Source organism: Podarcis gaigeae (genome assembly GCF_964106915.1).
Source record: "Podarcis gaigeae genome assembly, chromosome: 7".
Taxonomy (NCBI): Eukaryota; Metazoa; Chordata; class Lepidosauria; order Squamata; family Lacertidae; genus Podarcis; species Podarcis gaigeae.
The window spans coordinates 55874734-55896317 of NC_139683.1; the positions used below are offsets into that span (position 1 = coordinate 55874734).

General features: G+C 38.7%; 1 protein-coding gene across 5 annotated transcripts in view; it reads left to right on the forward strand.

The window, feature by feature from the left end:
* The window catches only part of ZNF236 (zinc finger protein 236), a 47379-nt gene that overhangs the window by 21898 nt on the left and 3897 nt on the right, over positions 1-21584 (forward strand). For all 5 annotated transcript variants that reach the window (XM_083746856.1, XM_083746858.1, XM_083746857.1 and 2 more), the window contains exons 13-31: positions 929-1073; positions 2176-2436; positions 3129-3379; positions 4244-4345; positions 8344-8495; positions 8912-9012; positions 9315-9466; positions 10103-10315; positions 10454-10724; positions 11418-11521; positions 12358-12723; positions 13348-13493; positions 13864-14107; positions 14874-15053; positions 15610-15768; positions 16362-16540; positions 17786-17917; positions 19057-19254; positions 20943-21072. In XM_083746856.1, the coding sequence (XP_083602982.1) occupies positions 929-1073; positions 2176-2436; positions 3129-3379; positions 4244-4345; positions 8344-8495; positions 8912-9012; positions 9315-9466; positions 10103-10315; positions 10454-10724; positions 11418-11521; positions 12358-12723; positions 13348-13493; positions 13864-14107; positions 14874-15053; positions 15610-15768; positions 16362-16540; positions 17786-17917; positions 19057-19254; positions 20943-21072 (3486 nt within the window). The remainder of the gene's footprint in view (positions 1-928; positions 1074-2175; positions 2437-3128; positions 3380-4243; positions 4346-8343; positions 8496-8911; positions 9013-9314; positions 9467-10102; positions 10316-10453; positions 10725-11417; positions 11522-12357; positions 12724-13347; positions 13494-13863; positions 14108-14873; positions 15054-15609; positions 15769-16361; positions 16541-17785; positions 17918-19056; positions 19255-20942; positions 21073-21584) is intronic.

A 21584-nucleotide genomic window follows, 5' to 3' on the forward strand; every position in this document is an offset into this window, starting at 1 on the left:
TTATCATGACTTGCAGCATTACACTTATAACACAAGCTCAGTATGTGGTTCATGGAACAAATCAGATTTGTATGCCTGTAATTGTGTGAAAAGCTGAAAGATGATACGTAGTAGTTTTTAAAATTTCATGCAGCGAAGATATACAAGCAAAGAAATATTCTACATTTTCAGCATAATTGTTCTCAGCCTGTTGTTCATCTGAGATTTTAAATAGCATAGTGTAAATAACTACCAGGTCTTTGCAAAATTAAGCTGGTACCTTCTGATAGCTAGTTTGTTTATTAAAAAAAGGAAAACATTTCCTTAGATAGACACACAGGAATATATTTAAGGCTTTAAAGAGTGTTTTAAGTTTTAACATTCACATAAGCTAAAGTAACAATGGTGTCTTCTTTTCTCCATATGAAGTGGAAGGAGGGGTATAATTACAATAATTACATTTTATTTATAATTGCATTTCATTTAGGAGCAAGAATATGGCTGTATTTGGACAATCAGGATCTTGGCTTAATATGCTGAGATAGGTACAAAGGTCAGGCACCTGCTTGCAACTATGTTACTCCTCCCTTCTTATAAACATGTAATCATGCCAGGAAGCCTCAGTTAACCAGAGCTTCTCATTGCATTCAGACTGGGAATTATGGTTAATTACTTCTAAGCAATCCAGAACACGAAGCCATGATTTAAAGACGGCTTCAGTATTCTGGCTGTTTTGGAAGCCCTTAACCATAGGAAGTGTGGTTCCTGAAATGCTGCACCATTCATGTGAACAGCAAAGCAGTTATGGGCGGCTGAAGTTTGTCCATATTTCAGTTTCTTAAGCTAAGAGCATGACCATTTGAAAACAGCTGCTGTTAGGTGTTACAATTGTTTCAGTATTTGAAACTGTCTCAGTTTGATCCATCTTTTTCTTTCCTTCTCTATACAGGTCTTATCCAGCCAATCCCAAGAAATAGCCAGTTCTTCCAAAATTACTTCAATAATAATTTTGTGAATGAAGCGGATAGGCCATATAAATGTTATTACTGTCATAGAGCATATAAAAAGTCTTGCCATCTTAAACAGCATATACGGTAAATGCAAGAGCAAAGATGTGGGTGGCTGAGAGAATGTTCTAAAAATTAAAGAACAGGAAATAGTTCTTTCTCTGTATTCTCACATCTGTCCCGTGCTGCTATACTGCCAATATACTTGCTATTTCACCTTCGTTCCAAAGGCATAGAACATTAAGGTTTAGAAAGCACAAAATACAGAGCTGCGGGAGAGTGTATTTTTTTTTATTTGTGAGATTAAGAGGGAATCTTCACTTCCCTAAATAGTGCTGACTTTGTCCTGCGAATAGTGAGGTGCCCTGTATACCCAAATTAGATAAATATATTAAAATAAATAGATGGTATAATAATGTAATTATTTCATCATATAATTTTATTATATGCTAGTGCTCAGCACCCCTAAGTTTAGATCCACCCCAAATCATGATGCATTATGCCTAGCTTATTCCACCCTACTCCCTTTGAACCACTGATTCTTCCTTAACAATCAGCAGTAATGATAAAATAATTTATAAAAGTACAGCATCATGTTTATAACTTGGGCTAGGTAGCAACAAATTTATGGGTTCAACCCTGTAACTGGAAATAATTATAGCTATAAAATAAATAATTACTTTTAGGTTTATATATTTAAAAAACCGCTGTTATAATGTAATTTAGTATGACTATATACTAATAACAAACTCATTCTCCAAGTACTTATTTGTATGCGGCTATATTGGCACCATCTACACATAGTAGGAACACACTAGTAAGATTGGGGGAAGCCAGAGCTTTACAGAAGCATGTGCACATGCACACACCCTTCAGAAAAAAATCTGTAAGGGAGAGAAGAAACATCAAAACAGTTAAGTGAGGACCAAACATGTTCAGTGGGCACAAAACGCTGGCTGATGCTTTGTGGGGGAGGGTGGAGGGGGTGGGTTGGAATGGCTTGAAACTTGGAACAGCAGCATTTTGTTGCAGGTCCTACTGTGAACGTATAATAAAATACTTACAAATCAGTTTTGCTGACTTGGGAACAGTTATATGAGCGCCCCTCTTCCACCTGATCATTAATAATCTTGAACTTGAACATTTGCTCTTCCTTCCGTCACACTTTGGCATTTATTTATTTTTTAAGATCACATACTGGTGAGAAACCATTCAAATGTTCTCAGTGTGGAAGAGGCTTTGTGTCTGCTGGAGTATTGAAAGCACATATCCGAACACACACAGGATTGAAAGCTTTCAAGTGTCTAATATGCAACGGGGCTTTCACAACTGGCGGGAGTTTAAGGAGGCATATGGGCATCCATAATGACCTTCGACCATATATGTGCCCATATTGTCAGAAAACGTTCAAAACCTCATTAAACTGCAAAAAACACATGAAAACTCACAGGTACGTGCGTTTTAACTGTATGCTTTCTACGGGCACTTGATCTTGTCTTGCTACTGTCTGCTTGGGCAGCCAACCTTTTCAGTTTTGAAATTTTAAGGGGTCTTCTCAGTGTGCCAATAATGAATTCCTAACCAACTTCTAAATGAGTGATTAGGGCTAGCATGGTGGCAGCATTTGGCTTGGTCATGCAAGGGTCAGGGCCCCAGCAGTTACACATTGATACTACTATTAAAAAAAACATGTTCAAGGCCTATCACTGGGTAGGGAAGCACTAGGCTGGACAACTGTAGCATCTCCCTTTGTCCAGTGCTTGCTCCTGTCTCCAGTCTAGTGTTATTTTGCAATTTTATATTGGGGCACAGAGGACCCTTGACAGATGTATTTTCTGGGGTGGTGGAGTAGGAAAATGTAGCTATGTTGGGTCCGGGACTTCTCCACGTAGTGTAGGACCCATCTCAATGTTCAGCTAACATTGTGTGTCAATGCCACCAGTTGTCCTTGCAGCTCACAGCAACATGGTGCCCATTTTGTAAGTAATATTTTGTTGCAGGTGAGCAGAATGGAAATTTGCTATGATTGAAGGAAGATAGTAAGGTAGTCAAATACAGACTAAGTTATTTTGTTATGCTGAGGTTTTTTAGATATACGCACAGTTAAAAGATGCTCCTCTTGTCAACCTCATGTTTTGTTAGGTATGAGCTTGCACAACAGCTGCAACAGCACCAGCAAGCTGCTTCGATTGATGATACAACAGTAGATCAGCAGAGCATTCATGTTTCTACTCAGATGCAAGTTGAGATTGAAAGTGAAGAGCTGCAGCAAACTGAAGCTGTCACAACAGATCAAGAAACTATTTTAGATTTGGACCAGCAGCAGGTTGTGGACTCTGAGGAAACTGAACTGAGGCCACAGTTGACTGATCAACCACTTGGTCAAGAGGAAGGTAAATGTAGTAGAAAAGATTGGTAAATGCCATATTTTTCGTTCTATTGGACGCAGTTTTTCCCTTCCAAAAATTGAGGGGAAATGTGTGTGCGTCCTATGGAGCGAATGCAGGCTTGTGCCATAGCTGCGCGCAACCCCTCCGGCAGGGAGAGGCTGCACGGGGCTATGGATTCTTTAGCCCTGCACAGCATCTCCCGGCAAGGAGAGGCTGCACGGGGCTAAAGGGGAAGCCAAAACAGCGAGCGGGATTCATCCCGCTCGCTGCCTTGCCTTCTTCTATAGCTGCGCGCAACCCCTCCGGCAGGGAGAGGTTGTGTGCAGCCTGTACGTTGCTCTTTGGGGCTGGGGGGGAATTTTTTTTTCTTGATTTCCCCCCCTAAAAACTGGGTGCGCCCTATGGTCCGGTGCGCCCTATGGTTTCGAAAAATACGGTGAGTTTAAAGGGAAATTTGTTTAGCAGCTATCCTTAAATGTTGTGATTAGGCTTAATGAACCTGATTTTTTTTGCGAGTCTACTGTGCAAAGCTGCAGCAGTAGCTGAGTGGTGATATGAATGGTCTTATTAATGCATCATTTATTGGGGACAAATCTCAACTCAGTATAAGTTTCAGGCTTTCTGTGAACCTTCCTTTCATTGCAGAAAGAAAGTCACATTAGACCCAAGCTGCAGCTCGTTCATTGAACATGATCGGTATTAGAAACAGATGTGACAGCTAGAAGCTAAATGATACCTTAAACCTGGGTTATGGGTACCACAACAGAGTGCCTAGGCATGCTTTTTTATAGCAAGAATACAAAGCTGAAATTTAATGGACTGCAGTAAAATCTTATGTTCATTTTTCACATTTCATTTCATTTCCAGATAGATTTGTGACATCCCAACATGCACTTCAAGAAAATATGAATCAGTTTGAGCAGCAGACTATAGCACAGCAATCATTTGATCAGCAAGCATTATCACAAGGTTAGTAAATGTCTAAATAATACTTTTCAAAGTGACCTATGAGTATGTTTTTGCAATGTTTGAAAGCTTCAACAGCATTCAGCTGCACAGTGACTGCAGTTCCAGAACACCACATCTACAGAAAAAGGTTGGTTCTTGTGAAACTGATTGAGTGGAGTTTCAGAGCCAATCTAATTTGTGAAACTACAGGTTTAATTATTTTTTTTAGGAAAGTTTTCTGTTTTATTCATCTCATGGAAATGGAAGATATTAAGTAATGCTAGACAAAGCATGGTTTTAAATCTGTATTGTAGAATATTTCTATTTTACTTGGAATGCTCTCTACAGATTTCCTATTCTTTGAAGGTTATTTGATGTTCCTGGAGCCATTCAGAAATTTTAAATCTCATATATATATATATATATATATATATATATATATATATATATATATATATATAATGTATGTGCTTTCGTAGATTTTCACGGGTACAGGAATGCAGGTTTTGGTGTCCTCGGGTGTCTTCCCGTGTAAAAGTTGGGGTGTCTAGGCGACGTTTCGACGAGGTCTCACTCGTCATCTTCAGGCTGGTGCTTTCGGCTTCTTGTTACTGGAACAGAGCGGGATCTCAATGTTTGAGTTCCTATAAATACTGTAGAGGGGGTGTGGTGTCTAGCCTCCAATGTTCTGGGCAGAGAGGAAGTTCCCAGGCTAGTGTGCCTTTTCTTCTTTTGTTCCTTAATTACTTGAGAGATACCTTGAGTGATTTCTTGAGTGATATCCTGAGTACCACTTAGGTGGGTCATTAGGTGTGGATTAGTTGCTAAAGTCTTTGTGTCTTGACCTCTTGAACTTTGTGAAGAGTTTTCCTGAGAAGATGGCTGTATTGCACTTAGTTGTGCTTTGGCTTGGCTTCGTGTGTAGGGGCGAGCTGTGGTTTTGTGGCTTGTGTCAGCCAGATCTGTGTAGGGATTGCAGGGGGTGCTGCACCCCCCTGCAATCCCTACACAGATCTGGCTGACACAAGCCACAAAACCACAGCTCGCCCCTACACACGAAGCCAAGCCAAAGCACAACTAAGTGCAATACAGCCATCTTCTCAGGAAAACTCTTCACAAAGTTCAAGAGGTCAAGACACAAAGACTTTAGCAACTAATCCACACCTAATGACCCACCTAAGTGGTACTCAGGATATCACTCAAGAAATCACTCAAGGTATCTCTCAAGTAATTAAGGAACAAAAGAAGAAAAGGCACACTAGCCTGGGAACTTCCTCTCTGCCCAGAACATTGGAGGCTAGACACCACACCCCCTCTACAGTATTTATAGGAACTCAAACATTGAGATCCCGCTCTGTTCCAGTAACAAGAAGCCGAAAGCACCAGCCTGAAGATGACGAGTGAGACCTCGTCGAAACGTCGCCTAGACACCCCAACTTTTACACGGGAAGACACCCGAGGACACCAAAACCTGCATATATAATGTGTATATATATATATATATATATATATATATATATATATATATATATATATAATGTATATATGTATAGAATGTATATATGTATAGGTATATATAAAGAATGGTCCATGGGGTCACGAAGAGTCGGACACGACTAAACGACTAAACAACAACATATATAAAGAAACATGTGTTTAACTTAGGTGTTTTTTTTACTAGTAAGATAGGAAAATGAAAGTCTTACATTATAGTTGCATTGTCCTTCCATGATGATAGTTCCCCTGCTGTCAGGGAGAAGGAGGGTCTTGGGGAAAGGAGAACATCACTCTGAGGAAAAGGGAAACAACTCCTTAGGAAGGGACTCATTCTTTGGGGGATGAGCAGCTATCCTCTTGTGCTAAGGATATTTCTCTGGGGGGTGGAGTGGAGAGATCCTGGCGGTGGGCAATTTGATCATTAGGAACATATACCTATCCCCTAGAATGCCTGGTAGATAGTTCTGAAATGGAGTCAGTGGTTGTGATGGATGGTGGCTTCTTTCAAAAAAATGGAAGTCTTGTCTAAATGAAGAGAACAAAAAGGAATATAAACTTTGGCAAAAGAAGTGCAAGTGTAAGGGATGCTTAAAAAAAGAATTTGAGGAACACCTTGCTAAGAACATTGAGGCCGGTAATGGGACTACCCAGGTGTATGTGGCAACAAAGTTGGCATCTGGGTTTATTGCAGGCTCTGGTACCAGTTTCCATATTAAGTTTGGTTGCTATATTATTGTGGGTGAGGAGGAATTTAAGATTGGGTGGCTGTCTGTAGGCTATGAAAGGTCTTCCTCCCAGAGCTTGAGACAGAGACTTCAGTCTCCCAGGACATTCAATACAAGATCTCAAAGTGGCTGTCCTATTACAAAAGAATTTCAGGAATAGATTTGAAAGAGAAGTTGCTGAATTACAACTTATCACTAAACTGAAAATATGGAGAGACCTGGTCTGAACAGCAATATTGGATTCTTATTCCATTACACAGGCTAAAACGATTCTTGGTCCTTTACGTACTGTCCGTTTAAAAAAAATCTTTTGGTTTTTCTTTTTCTTGTGGGACCAACTGTCACTAACAGTCACTAACAGACCTACCATACCCATTAGCCAACCACCCATTCCCTCCCCTCCCTCTCATTATATATAGGGGTCTGATGACTTCTGTTTCAGAGTATCTGAAGAAGTGTGCATGCACACGAAAGCTTATACCTAAAACTACTCAGTTGATCTCTAAGGTGCTACATTATAATTTTTAAATTCTTTTGGAAGGATTCTTTTAAAGTAAGTAAGTAAGTAAATTTTTATTTATACCACGACCTCCCCGGCCAAGACCGGGCTCAGGGTGGCTAACATCAAATATCAAATACATTAAAACGCCATCAAACAATTGATTAAAATACAGCTTAAAAATTAGAATCAGGATAACATTAAATGATTGCCCACGAATTACAACCATAGGAGTTGGGACTTTTTTGAAGACTTGATTCTTTTAAGGGGTTTTTTTGTTTGTTTTTGTTTTTAAGAAGAGTCTTTATAACTCATTTCTTCCCATGAAAGAAGAGAAGCGGTAGATTCAGTTAAACTTCTTGTTTTTTTCAATGTGAAGTATTGGTATAACATAAATTTTATGAGAGGAGCAAATAACTTCATGTTGAAGAGGCACAAATATAGTGGAATAGGAATTAGTTTGGGATAATGTTTATGCTGTTATTGTTTGTACTGAGTCTTACATTTTTGTGAAACCAACGTAGTTAAAGGAAGCTGGGTCAACCTGTTAGACACATGTCCACATAACATTAAATTCAGAATCTGAATGGCTCTGAGCTAATTGAAACTTTTAAAGGAAACTTCAAATTGTGTTTTGTGGAGAACATAGTTGAAAAGAAGGCAAACTTGGGGGTAAGTATCCTTATTGCTGTACCTGTTTATTGGATGCCAATAAAGTTTCTTTTTTTTGCTGTTTTCTTGTAGATGAAAATGAAATTATTATTGTCTTTCCATAAGTTACCATTGTTTTGTTGTTTATTAGCTATGGTTTGATCCTATTGGCTTATGTCTCAGCAACACCTAGGATTAAGCTCTACAAATTCCATATCATTTTGGTGCCACTATCATGACTCCAAATCCCTGACCTTCCATGGCAAGGAGGACAGGGATTTTAGGATCTATTAATTTGCAAAGGCATGTTCAATCTATGATTTAAAAATCTATGTATCTACGATTAAAAATTGGTACAAGGTTTTCCTTACATCTCTTCTTGCTAGGTGAATCGTACTGTTGAGCTGTTATAGTTTGCAGAAAGCGAGTTGCTTGCATTGTAATGGATGAGTGTGAGTTATGTACTGTATAATAATAATAATTAATAAATTGTTCTTTATTAAATTTGTATATCACCCTATAAATGCAGGTCTCAGGGTGCTTCACAAGATAAAATCACAATATAAAAACACAAAATACATAATAAAAAACCAAAACAATCCAATAACCTCACACCTAATAAGGCTTTCTCATTTGTCTTTTGGTAGGTTTTACTGTTAATGATGGCTACAGTCAGCAAAATCAATTTCCAGCAGTACAGCAGCTTCAAGATTCAAGCACCCTTGAATCCCAAGCTCTTTCAACAAGCTACCACCAACCAAATCTACTTCAGGTTTCTGCACCAGATGCTATTAATGTAGTAAGTATTTACTTGAAAGGTTTGTAGGTTTTTTTTAGCTTTGTGGAACTTGCATTCTTAGGTCATATATTGCTGCTTCAGAGAGAAGAACTGTACCTCTTCAACAATTGAACATTTTGCCTCCCCACAATGACCTGTAATGCCAGGACATTTGGGGGAAATGGAAATGGTGACTGGACCTTTGAGACGTCAGCTGTTCTAAAGTCACCACCTGCAACAGCAAAATAGAGTTAAAAAGAAGACGAATAAAGAGTCTGTCACCTTTGCTAAAGACAAGCTTCCTTTAGGAGTAGGCCATTTTATTGCCACACAACGCTGCTTGGTTAAATGTAGAGTTTAGCCATCATTGTTACATGTTTAAGTGAGTTAATTTTAGTATTGTATTGACAACTGAAAAATTAATATTTGCTTCCCAGACCACCCGCCTAATTCAAGATCAGTCACAAGAACTTGAGCTGCATCCTCAACGCTCTCAGTTTCTGGAAGATAATGAAGATCAAAGCAAGCGTTCTTACAGGTTTTTTGAACTTTGCAATTGGCCATTCTTATGTAGCTGTTGAAAGGAAAAGTCCACTCTCTTACTGAACACAGTGGGACTTACTTCTGAGCAAAAACAGATTTGCAATGTAAATTGGTTTATGGGCTGAATATATGTCACTGGGAAACATTTAAGTCATAAATTCATGAACTACAACTCTGTATAATAATATCATTTGTTGCTAGCAGTAAACCAGGAAGCAATGACATGTCATATTTATTTACAGGCCGTCATCAAAGTTGACTTTTCATTTCATTTCAATTGAACTTCCATTTTTGTAGGTGTGAATATTGCAACAAGGGTTTCAAGAAATCCAGCCACTTGAAGCAGCATGTACGTTCTCACACTGGAGAAAAGCCTTATAAATGCCATTTGTGTGGACGAGGATTTGTTTCTTCTGGGGTTCTTAAATCTCACGAGAAGACACATACAGGTGAGAAAGCAGTAGTAATATCTGGTTCTTTTGCAAGTCATTTTAAACCTTGTAATTCTCCTGTGTCCAAAAGAAGAGCATGACAGTATAAGAATTTCCTCCTGAATTAAACCAAAGTTCATGTAGTCTGGCTTTCTGTTCTCAACAGTGGCTACTAAGCAGTCCAAAGCAAAGCACATAAGTCATTACCATCTCCAGAATTCAAAGTATTCTGCCTCTGATATGGAGATCCCATTCATCTGACATGGGTAATGGTTATTGGTAGAACAGCCTTTTAAAATGGTCTAAATTAGAGCATATGGTGTGGTGTTTAGAATGCTGGACTAAAAATGGGGAGAATCAGTTTCATTCCCCACTCAGCTATAAAGCTGATTCCATGATTTTGGGCCAGTCATTGTTTCTGCTCCTTGGAAGAGGAGTGGGATAAAAATATAAAATAATAATAATAATAATAATAATAATAATAATAATAATAATAATAATAATAATAATAATAATTAGTGACTATCAACACGTTTCTGATAACAAATTGAAAGCAAGTGCTGCTATGTGCTTGGAATTGCACCTTAAATCTGACTCATTGTTGAACATTTTCTGTTAGATCACCAGAAAGCCTATTTGTCCTTTTTCCTTCAGGAGTTAAAGCATTCAGTTGCAGCATTTGCAATACATCCTTTACTACTAATGGAAGCCTTACTAGACATATGGCAACTCACATGAGCATGAAACCATACAAGTGCCCATTTTGTGATGAAAGTTTCAGAACTACTGTTCACTGCAAAAAGCACATGAAAAAGCATCAAACTGTGTCTTCAACGGCAGTATCAGGTGGAGAAACAGCAGGAGGAGGTGAGTTTTTTCCCCATATGTGTGAATAATCACTTTGATATTTAAACAGTGTGATGTTCACGGAGGTTGTTTGATAATTTTAATGGGCCTCTAAAAGTATTCTATAACATGTTATTGTTTCTCTATTGAAATATGCAGAAGATGATGATGAGACCTCTGAAAGAACATCTTCTAGAAAATCTAGACCTGGTGTTATCACTTTCACAGAGGAAGAAACAGCAGAACTTGCAAAAATCAGGCCACAAGAAAGCGCAACTGTTTCTGAAAAAGTTCTTGTCCAATCTGCTGCAGAAAAGGACAGAATTAGTGAAATCAAAGACAAGCAAGCAGAAATGGAAGCTGAGCCAAAATATGCCAACTGTTGTACTTACTGTCCAAAAAGCTTTAAAAAACCTAGTGATTTAGTCAGGTAAGAAGGCCTGCCACCCTCAAAGCTAAAGAATACACACGAAGCACGTTATTTTTGCAGCATACTTTTAATCATTCTGGCCACAGTCTAAAGAATTCCACTATTTATTGCATGCCAAGTTGTTTATTAACTGATTTCTTAGTAGCAGCTGTTCATATCACATTGGATCCACTTCTGAAATGTGGAGGAGCTTCAAATGTAGCTTGCAATATGGCATGGGAGGCATCGCAGTGATGGTGCCCTGTTTCTGGAATGCCCTCCCTAAAAAGTTCCACCTGGTACCTGCATTAGTTTTTTCAGCACAAGTTAATACATGTTAATTTGCTATCTTTCATTATGGTTGCTGATGTTAGTCTTTAATTGTAATGGGTTTCAAATACCTTATTGTCTATATCGTTGTATATCACCCTGGTATCTGATACGATGAGGGGTGGTATAGGAATGTTTTAAATAAATTAAAGCAGTTCCTGGATTGCAACCATTTTATGAAAAGCTTGTATAATTGGACTTGGAAAATGTTTCCAAATATGTTTTTCCAACTTGCTTAGAAAACCACATTTCAATGCTCCTCAATTTTTTTAGACCTAGATGTTTTAATTGCTTTGTAAACATTGGTGTTGGCTAGCAGACATTGATAAGCATGTAGTATTCGCATAAGCATATATTAATTGAAGAACAACTATTTTTGACTAGGCATGTGCGTATCCATACGGGAGAAAAACCATATAAATGTGATGAATGCGGAAAGAGTTTTACTGTAAAGTCTACTCTGGATTGCCATGTAAAAACACACACAGGTAAGCAAAATGTTTTATAATTCCAACTCTCCAATGAAATGTGCAGGTGAAAAAAACCCCAGGAACATCAAAACACTTGAATTTTTTAGGATGATAATCTGGCTGGGATGTTTGGGTTTTTAATGAAATATTACAGCAGTGGGTGGTTGTTGATTTCAGTGTTGAAGGGTGCTTCCAGAAGGAGGTTTATTGTGGAACAGGTGCTGCTATTGCATGTTAGCTTTTCTCACTGTCCACCTGATGTCATTGTCATCAAAATGGCAGCCTGTACTTAAAAAAATATTAATCAGATATATTTTTTTACTGTGGAAAATCCATTGAGGAAAAATAATCCATTATACATATGCAGCCATCACTAGTGTGGAACTGCCATTTCCCCTCCCCAGACAGGATGTGCATGCGTATTTCTAGCAGTTTGCCACACACTGAAAGCATGCTGCAATTTCAACAAGCCAGGTGGAGCTGTTTTCTTGAAATCACTGCATTTGTGGGAGATGACTTTGGATACTGCGATCACAGTACATCCTTAATTATTTTTATTTGTTTATGTGGAGCTCTTATCAGCTAAATATCAGTCTTGTGCAAAACTTTTGTATTAAACCCTTAATACAACTGTTCATATTTTAAACCATAAGTTCAGGGACATCCTACATTGAAATATATGTCCTTGTTCATTTTCTTACTTTCTACGTGGAAAGTGGATGGGGAACAGAAGACAGGAACATGTAGGGACACAATTTTCTGACACAATGTTTGACAGTGTACAGGCTCAACAGAATTGCAGTGGGTCATAGGATCTTTATTTTCACCTGACAGACTGTTTTCTTACTCTCCAGGTCAGAAACTCTTCAGTTGTCACGTATGCAGCAATTCATTTTCTACAAAAGGTAGCCTGAAAGTGCATATGCGCTTACATACTGGAGCAAAACCCTTTAAATGCCCTCACTGTGACTTGAGGTTTCGAACCTCTGGACGGAGGAAGACCCACATACAGTGTCACTTTAAACCAGAGGCCAAGAAGGCCAGGAAGCCTGCGCCTCGCACTCCGGTTGAGGGACTACAGCCAGTAAACCTTCTTAATTCATCCTCAACAGATCCCAATGTTTTCATCATGAATAATTCTGTTCTGACAGGCCAGTTTGACCAAAATTTGCTTCCACAAGGTCTTGTTGGTCAGGCTATACTTCCTGCTTCAATGTCAGGTAAACACTGTTGTTGTTCTGCATGGGGTTTAAAGCCTCTTTCTGTTGGTATTACCTGGTAAGGAAGAAGTAGGACTATGGTTCATGCTCTAAACAAGGCACAGCTTGGGCGAGATTCACAGGTTTGGCTCACTCATTGCGCACCTCATTGGCTCACTTGGCTTGAGCAGCGAAGATCACTCTGAGGAGCTGTTGAATGTACATTCCTCTTGCACCCACACTACCTGCCACAGTTCAGTGGCCCAGTAAGCCAAAGAGAAAATTTGGCTTGGGAAAAGGTGAAGTGATTTCAAACAGAGCTCCCATCCTTTAGCCAGTCTGCCCACCTAGCTGTGAAAGGGAAAGTGGGGAGGGGAAGGGAACTGGTTAAAGTTGCCCCCCACCTGATACTCTCCCCCCCCCCCATCTACATCGGTTGCTTTTAGATATGCCGGATAGAAGAAAGGGAAGGGCAGAGAGAACTAGAGGAGAAAGGCAGGGCAATTGTCTTTGTTTACAAGTACTTCTTGTGGGCTGCTTATGAATGTGATATGTTTATCCATAGAAGATAGAACTTGTTGGCATGGCTTCCTGAAAATAAAGAATACAATATATATATATATATATGACTGTTTTCCTTTATAGCTGGAGGTGATTTAACTGTATCCTTGACGGATGGTAGTTTGGCAACCCTTGAAGGAATACAGTTACAGCTTGCTGCTAACTTGGTTGGACCAAACGTTCAAATATCTGGAATAGATCCTACCAGCATCAACAACATTACATTACAAGTATGTTTATCCTGTATTATCTTTTATAAACAAATAAAGAGTTAAGTTTTGCACAGATAAATGCAAAGTGACTGCCTTTGTATATATACTGCTCATGCATGTCCTGGCTTATTAAACCATTTTTTTTGGGGGGGGGGGGCTTAGCATTATGTGCAAATGTGGTTGTAAATAGAAAACATCTTAATAATCTGTGCAAATTATCAAGCTTTAGCAAAAACTAGATTTCATAACTTAACTCTTGCTACCATGGTTAGAGTTTCTTTAAACTAGCTTACTTCAAAGATGGGGAAATACTTTCTCTGAGAAATTCTATAATATTTTGTGGAGAGGTGTCATCTTTTTGCATCTCCTATATTCATTTTCTTTTCAGATTGATCCCAGTCTTCTGCAGCAGACGCTACAACAGGGTAACGTACTGACCCAGCAGCTAACTGGGGATCCCAGTTTGGCTACTCAGAACACCTCGCTCCAGACAGCAGATAGTTCAGTGCCAGCAAATGTGGTAATACAACCTTTGTCAAGCTTGTCCTTACAGCCCACTGTTACCTCTTCAGCAAATATGACGATAGGACCTATATCTGAGCAAGAGGCTGTTTTGACTACGAACACTGCTGGTAAGCATGATACAAAAGCACACACTTCCATTTTGAAGGGTTCTGTTGCTAAAAGCTCCCAGAATTATTCCATGTTTAAATTTATTTTGTTCATCTTTTCTGTAAGTTTATTATATAAATATTAATTTCAATTTTAAGAGCAAATATATTATTGCCCTTGGCAAATACTGATCAACCATGTATTTCTATCAATAAAGATTTTTTTTTTTAAAAAAACCACAAATTAAATTAAACATGTTCCTGTTTGAGGAACATTTATGTATTTTGAATTCCCTAATTGTTTAATTCATTTACTATATGATGCATCATAGGGTGATTGGGTTCTTTTTAAAGAGTTATTTGCATGTACAGTCATGCATAGAAGTGGCTGAGTGCGCTATTTGGATAAATTTTTTCAAAGGCCTCTCCTATAGCCCCCCGTCTGCTAGCACCCTGAAGCAGATGAGGCTGTATACAGGGGCAAAAGAGATTGACAACTACAGACAAAGGGGAGTGAGGATTTCTACCCATTCCGTTACTTCCAAACAAGTACATAGGGCTACTTTCCATAGAATAATCTGCATCCAAGTGAGGAACACCATCTCTTCTCAAGCATTGTGATTCCTCCTGGGATTGTTTATATTGTTTTGTGAATAATTGGGCCATGCCAGTTTAAGACCTGCTTCTGTGCCTTCTGCTTATCTTGGAACAGGCATCACAACAGTAAATATTAACATATTGAAGTTTGGCTGCTGATTATTATTATTGCTACCCTGTTTGTGTTTAGGTTCACAGGATCTGTCTCAGGTCATGACTTCACAGAGTATGGTTTCAAATTCAAATGGTCAGCATGAAATTACATTGACAATAAATAATTCGAGTCTGAGCCATGTTTTAGCTCATGCCTCTAGTACAACTACTTCAAACTCGTCAGGAACCCCTCAAGAAATTACCCTTACCATATCTGGCAAGTATACTATCCTTATTTTGTGTGTGTAAAGTCATTCTGTCTAATAATATATGCTTAATACTTCACAAGCCCTGGTTCAAAGATATCCACACAGTTCGGTGTAGTGGCATTTATTTTCCCTAGCATATTAACTCTTCCTCTATTTGCTGTGTTAACTTCAGGTAGGTAGCCGTGTTGGTCTGACGCAGTCAAAATAAATAAAAAAATTGTCCAGTAGCACATTAGAGACCACCTAAGTTTGTTCTGGGTATATCTGAAGAAGGTGCATTCACACTACCCAGAACAAACTTAGTTGGTCTCTAAGGTGCTACTGGACAGTTTTTAAAATTTATTTTGACTGCTGTTTTAACTAAACTCTTAAAGATGTTTTTGATTTACTGTAATATTAATTTAATATTTTCATTTAATATTTACAGTTTGACAGATTTCATGAGTTTATGTTTCCATAGCACTACAGCTATTTTTTCTTGTAAAATTAGAATATTTTTATGCATTAAAAATGGAGAAGCAAATATAGATCTTCATTGGCTTATAGATTCAATTTTGCATTTAGGCCAGGATCTTATTCAGCATAATTCCTCTGGAGCTAATGAACTGAATGGGAATCTGCGACTGGCAACACCAACAATCAATAATCAGTCAGCAGGTGCTACATTAACAATAAGTAATGATCAACTCCTCTCTCAGAGCCCAGTGCTGAACAGTAGTTCAGGTAGGCTTTTAATTTTTTCTCAATAAATCGTATTATGGAATCTTCTTATATTCTGGCTTAGCGGTTTCAGTGAAGAAATGAGAACTGGTTTCTCAAAAACGCCTCTTTTCATTGAAGCCCAAGTCATTCAAATGCCTTCCCTTTTTGCTCCTTCCATCAATTGCAGTACATTCTTTTATTAGATTTTTCCATTAAAAATGGTGTTGTAAGCTACTTTTATGTTCATATTGTTTCATACTATTATTAAAATGCTGTTATTTCAGCCTGCTTGAGCAATTTCCACTTGTAAATTATTACAGGCGGCAACCACTTTAGGCCCACCAATGTGTAGGTCCTTTTGGGGGCGTGGAAAGAAGGCAGGTCCAATGGGGACATGGCACACTTATTACTGCTCCACCGATGCACACGGCGGCCGGGAACGGAATACCCACATGAAATGGTTGCTGCCTGTAGTGTCTACACAGAACATGTTATGAAAAGTGGACAGCCATGAGTATTCATAAAAGTATAGTGCTAGGCAGATTGGCACATTTCCCAACTAGTAAATTATGATAATTATGTGTAGAGTTTTGAAATATCATACCTTTTTACAGAGCTTAATGCATCAAGTGGGAACCTTCCTTCAACACCACCCATGTCTCAGCCAGCTCAGAATTTAGTAATGTCATCACCAGGAGTTGGAGGAGATGGTAGTGTCACATTGACCCTAGCCGATACTCAAAGTATGCTATCTGCTGGTCTTGATGCGGTGACTCTTAACATCACATCGCAGGTTTGTGTCACGGTTCTAGCCTATTCCTGATACCTGGTACCTGCTAATACCTGCTAATTAATATTCCTGATACCTGCTAATTAATACCTGCTATAAAACTAGGGTAAAGGAAGCCTGAATGCAGCTTGACAAAGAAAATATTTGTGCAGTACAAAGATTATGTTCCCTAATGTATAATGTCAATATAGTTACTTTTAAAATTTACTCTAATACTCCTGTTGAACTTGTTTTGCCTGTGATTTTCAGTGCTTGTTGACTTGTGGTGTTTCTGCTGCTGCAGTTATTTGAAGATTACACTGTCAGGTTTCAACTCTTTTTGAGAAATCTTCATTGTTAATAGTTACTAAGGCTTTCTTTGCTAAGCATTCATCCGCTGTTTTCTCCCCTGGTTTTACCATGTTAATTAACACTTGCAATGTACCTGTGGATTACTGATAAGCAAATTCTTGCTGTAAGGGTAGTTTGAAAACAGCTTCAGGTTGCTGCAGGCATTTGTAGGAGATGCTTTAAGTATAGGGCAAGACCTATTAAGTATATTAGAGAAGGACCTAGAATATATGGTAGAAGTGGTGTTTACTTTATAGCTTTGCTATTCTAAAATAAACATAAGAGTTCACCAACATACTTTGTAAATAATAGTTGGAGAAGGAAAATTCTGTATATCATAAAAGGTCATTCAGCCCATGCAGTAAGGCATATCTCCCTTTATCCATCCCTGAAGCTCTGCATTTCCTAGTTTAATCCAGGCAAAGCCAAAAACTGCCTTAGGAAGCACCCATGACATGCCCTAGGAAGCAGTAGTGACCACCTTCCTTTTAAGGAGAGGCTCTGAGAACTATGATGCCCAGTCTCTTACTCCCTTCAAATCCCTTATCTAAACACACCTTTCCTTATGTATCTTTATGCATCCTGTGACACAAATCCTTAGTCTCCATACCATACTGAAAGTAACACATTTTTTCTTGTATACCCTTTCCTCCCTTTCCCTCCTCTTCCTCTCTGTCTCATGTTGAGTTTTAGATGGCTTGATTCTTGGAGCCATGGGCTATGTTAGTAGTTTTGTTGTTGCTATTATTGTGGACTCAGTGAGATAGATAACAGTTTACGGCAACAGCAGATTAAAAAAGTTTCAAAGAAAAATCTGGTGTTATGACACATCAACAAATTCATATTTATAGTCTTTGACTGCACATTGCAGTTACATTTTCTTCTAAATGTAATGCATTTCACTTTTTCTTTTGGCAGGGACAACAGTTCCCTGCTTTACTGACAGATTCTAATCTCTCTGGACAGAGCACTTCAAGCTCCCAGCAAGTTATACTAGTGAGTCATACCCCACATTCAATACCTTCAAGCCAGGATGAATTAGCATATCAGGTAAACTTTTTTATGTATGTTGTTCCTTGAATAAAGATACAAAATAGGCTTAATATATATATTGCAGAATTTATGTAGGTGAAGAATTATGTTCTCATTTATCTTATCCTAATCAATTTAGTGTATTATGCAAGTTAAGTATGGAGGTTTAAATTTGGAGGTTTGACCTTTGCATTTTCAAGAAGAATTTTGAAGTTGCTTCATATTAACCAAATCTTTCCTTTTGAACACTGTAAATATTAAATGTGAAATTAAATGCACATTCTTATGTCTTGGAAGTCTCCATTTTAAAGTTAGTCTAATTCTTAAAGGTGTCTTTTTCTTCTTAAATCCCTTTTTGTTTGCATTATATGCCAGTGGTGGGCACTCCGCTGTCATAGGCCTCGTGTGGCCATTGGCCTAAATTTATTTTGAGGGACGCTGCAGCCAATGGTGTGGGACATCCCTCACTAGCTGACGACAGGCAGGAGCAAAGACTTGTGGGATATTGGTCAATTCCCTCAGTTTTTTTCCTCCTGCCTGACGCAGCAGTGCATCATGTAGGTAGCATAAAAAAAGAAAGGGGGCGAACGACTGGTACTACCCACCATTGGCACTGGTCTTGCTCACTTCTGGTATGCTGCCAAACACAGATTAGTCCTAAAGGAGTAATTGACAGGAAAAGGCAATTACTTCAATTACCCTGTGCTCTGTACCATCATTCGTTTGAATTCTTCTAATTCTGATGGGGATTCACTGAAATTCGCTTCCTTTATTTCCCTGCCCCTTCTTTTTCTTCTTTCAAAGTCAACCTGAAAATTAATTTATTATGGTGATGGTTATTTGAAAATAGTAATTGGCTTGTGGATCTGATTGGGAGTGGGGCTCTAGCAGGAGCAGAGCACACCCAGGGATCCATTTCTTCAGAATTTCACCACAACCAGGCACTCATGTGCTTTCCCTGAAAGGGTTGGCAGAATTGCTCCATAACTTTATTTTACTAATACGTTGGAATAAATGTTGCACGAGATATTTCAATACCTATTCAGTTGTAATGTCTTCTTCAAAGTGTCATTGCATCTGAAGAGTGATGTTTATCTCTTGAGTTTTAGGTGGTTTTATTTCTTGTAATGTGTGTGTGTTTTATGTAACTGTTGCAGGTGAATGAGATTTCTCCAAGTTTATCTAAAGGAATACAAGCTGAAAAAGAGCCTCGTGTTCACCAGTGTTTTGAATGTAGTCAGACTTTTTCTTCAGCTGCCATGCTTATGCAGCACAGTAAAGAAGTTCATGGAAAGGAAAGAATCCATGTTTGTCATATTTGCAATAAAGCCTTCAAACGAGCAACACACCTTAAGGTACGAAATAAAATTCACAACTAATTATATTGAAAACTTCAAAGAGGTCTAACTAGGCAAAGAGGTATCCCTTTGAAAATGGCGTTCTTATTTATTTTTATTGTGACCAGCTACTGCTCCTGCCAACCTAGCAGTTCGAAAGCATGTCAAAGTGCAAGTAGATAAATAGGTACCGCTCTGGCAGGATGGTAAACGGCGCTTACATGTGCTGCTCTGATTCACCAGAAGCGGCTTAGTCATGCTGGCCACATGACCCACAAGCTGTCTGCGGACAAACGGCGGCTCCCTCGGTCAGTAAAGCGATATGAGTGCTGCAACCCCAGAGTCGTCTGCCGGTCGGGTCCCTTTACCTTTACCGCTTCACTGTGGGTATATTTTGGTGAAAACAGTTCTGTTCCTATTAAGAAACTTTGATAAGAGTTAAAAGATTCTTTATAAACTTTCTTCCATTTAATAACAAGTAAGGATGCTTTCAAAATTATGTCTGGATGTTGGGGTTCCAATAGTATTTCCTCTGATGCATTAGAATTCTTCCATTTTTTTAATATCTGGGCTGTTTTTCAACCTCCTGCCTTCTGGCTGATTAATGGGATCAGAGTGTGCTTTCCTGCATGTCTGTAGTCCCAGGGCAACTGGCAGTTGGAGCAGAGTATTCTTTAGCTAGTTATCTTCTTAGAGCTACTTCTTCTCTGGCAAATGGATGGGGCCAATTTGCTGCTCCAGCTGGTATGATATTCTTCCTGTGTGGCAGAGAGTGCAAACTCCCAAATGCCCTTATCTTAAAAAAGCAGCTGGTTACCTCTGTCTTGATTGTTAAGAGTCTCACCTGGACCATCCTTTTTATGAAAACTTCTGTTTAACTGTTTTAGTGCAGTTGATTCTGCTTGTTTCTATTTCCATTTAGCATTGCATATGTTTTTAATACGAATCACATTGTCTGTCACTTTTGGGTCAGGAAGCAAAATTACAATCTAATCCTATAGCATGCAAAATCTGTATTCTGGTTCTCTGCAGGTACAGAAGGAAAAATAAGTTTTGATTCTGATTTCTAGGCTTCGTTCAGACATAATGGAAAGCTGTTATACCTGAACTGAGCCATATTGGCTTATGTGGGTGTGGGCTTCTTTACTGGGAAAGAAATCTGGAATTTGGAGAAATACTACTTTTGTTTTTAACATTCTGCTGAAACTGTGAAGTTGCAAATGGTTGTGCTTTGTGTTTTTCTTCTAAATTTAAAATTATTTTTAATTCAATAAGGCCGTGTACTTGTTAAGGAATTTGTTATTTGCATTCTTTATAAAATAGATTGAATGTGGCCATTGCTGGCTTCAGATTTTGTAGGTCTTGACCAGGCATAGGCAAACTTGGCCTTCCAGATGTTTTGAGACTACAATTCCCAATATCCCTGACCACTGGTTCTGTTAGCCAAGGATGATGGGAGTTGTAGTCCTAAAACATCTGGAGGGCCAAGTTTGCCTATGCCTGGTGTTGACAAAAGGATGTGGTGTTGACAAAAGCCGCCCAGAGTGGCTGGGGAAACTCAGCCAGATGGGCGGGGTATAAATAATAAATTATTATTATTATTATTATTATTATTATTATTATTATTATGTGTGAGCAACTTAGCACTCATTATTATTTTTCTTACCTAAACATGTTCTATGTATTTCTTCTTTGTTTTGAATTAGGAGCATTTGCAGACTCACCAGGCAGGACCATCATTAAGTTCTCAAAAGCCAAGGGTATTTAAATGCGATACCTGTGAAAAAGCCTTTGCTAAGCCGAGCCAGCTGGAAAGGCATAGCCGCATTCATACAGGTAAGAAATTATCAGTACAGGTGGCTAGCCACAAGCTGTTCAATTTAACAAACGGTTAAGTAAATTGTAAACAACTTAATCCAATAGCTGTGATCCTACCCACCCTCACCATTGCATTAGCAGCAGAATCTGGGACAATAGGAAGTGAGAGGCAGCAATCAGAGTGCTTGGCTGTTTATTTGTTTAATTTATTTATTAAATTTCTATACCACCCTTCATCCAAGGATCACAGGATGGTTTACAACAGTGGTGGCCAAACTTGGCCCTCCAGCTGTTTTTGGACTACAACGCCCATCATCCCTAGCTAACAGGACCAGTGGTCAGGGGTGATGGGAACTGTATTCCCAAAACAGCTGGAGGGCCAATTTTGGCCACCACTGGTTTACAATATAAAATCGCAAATATCCGTAACATAGTAGCAAGCAAGCAAGCAAGCGCGCACACACACACACACACAGTTTAAAAGGCCATAGATTGTTTAACTAGCCCAGGGGTCTGCAACCTTTAAGACA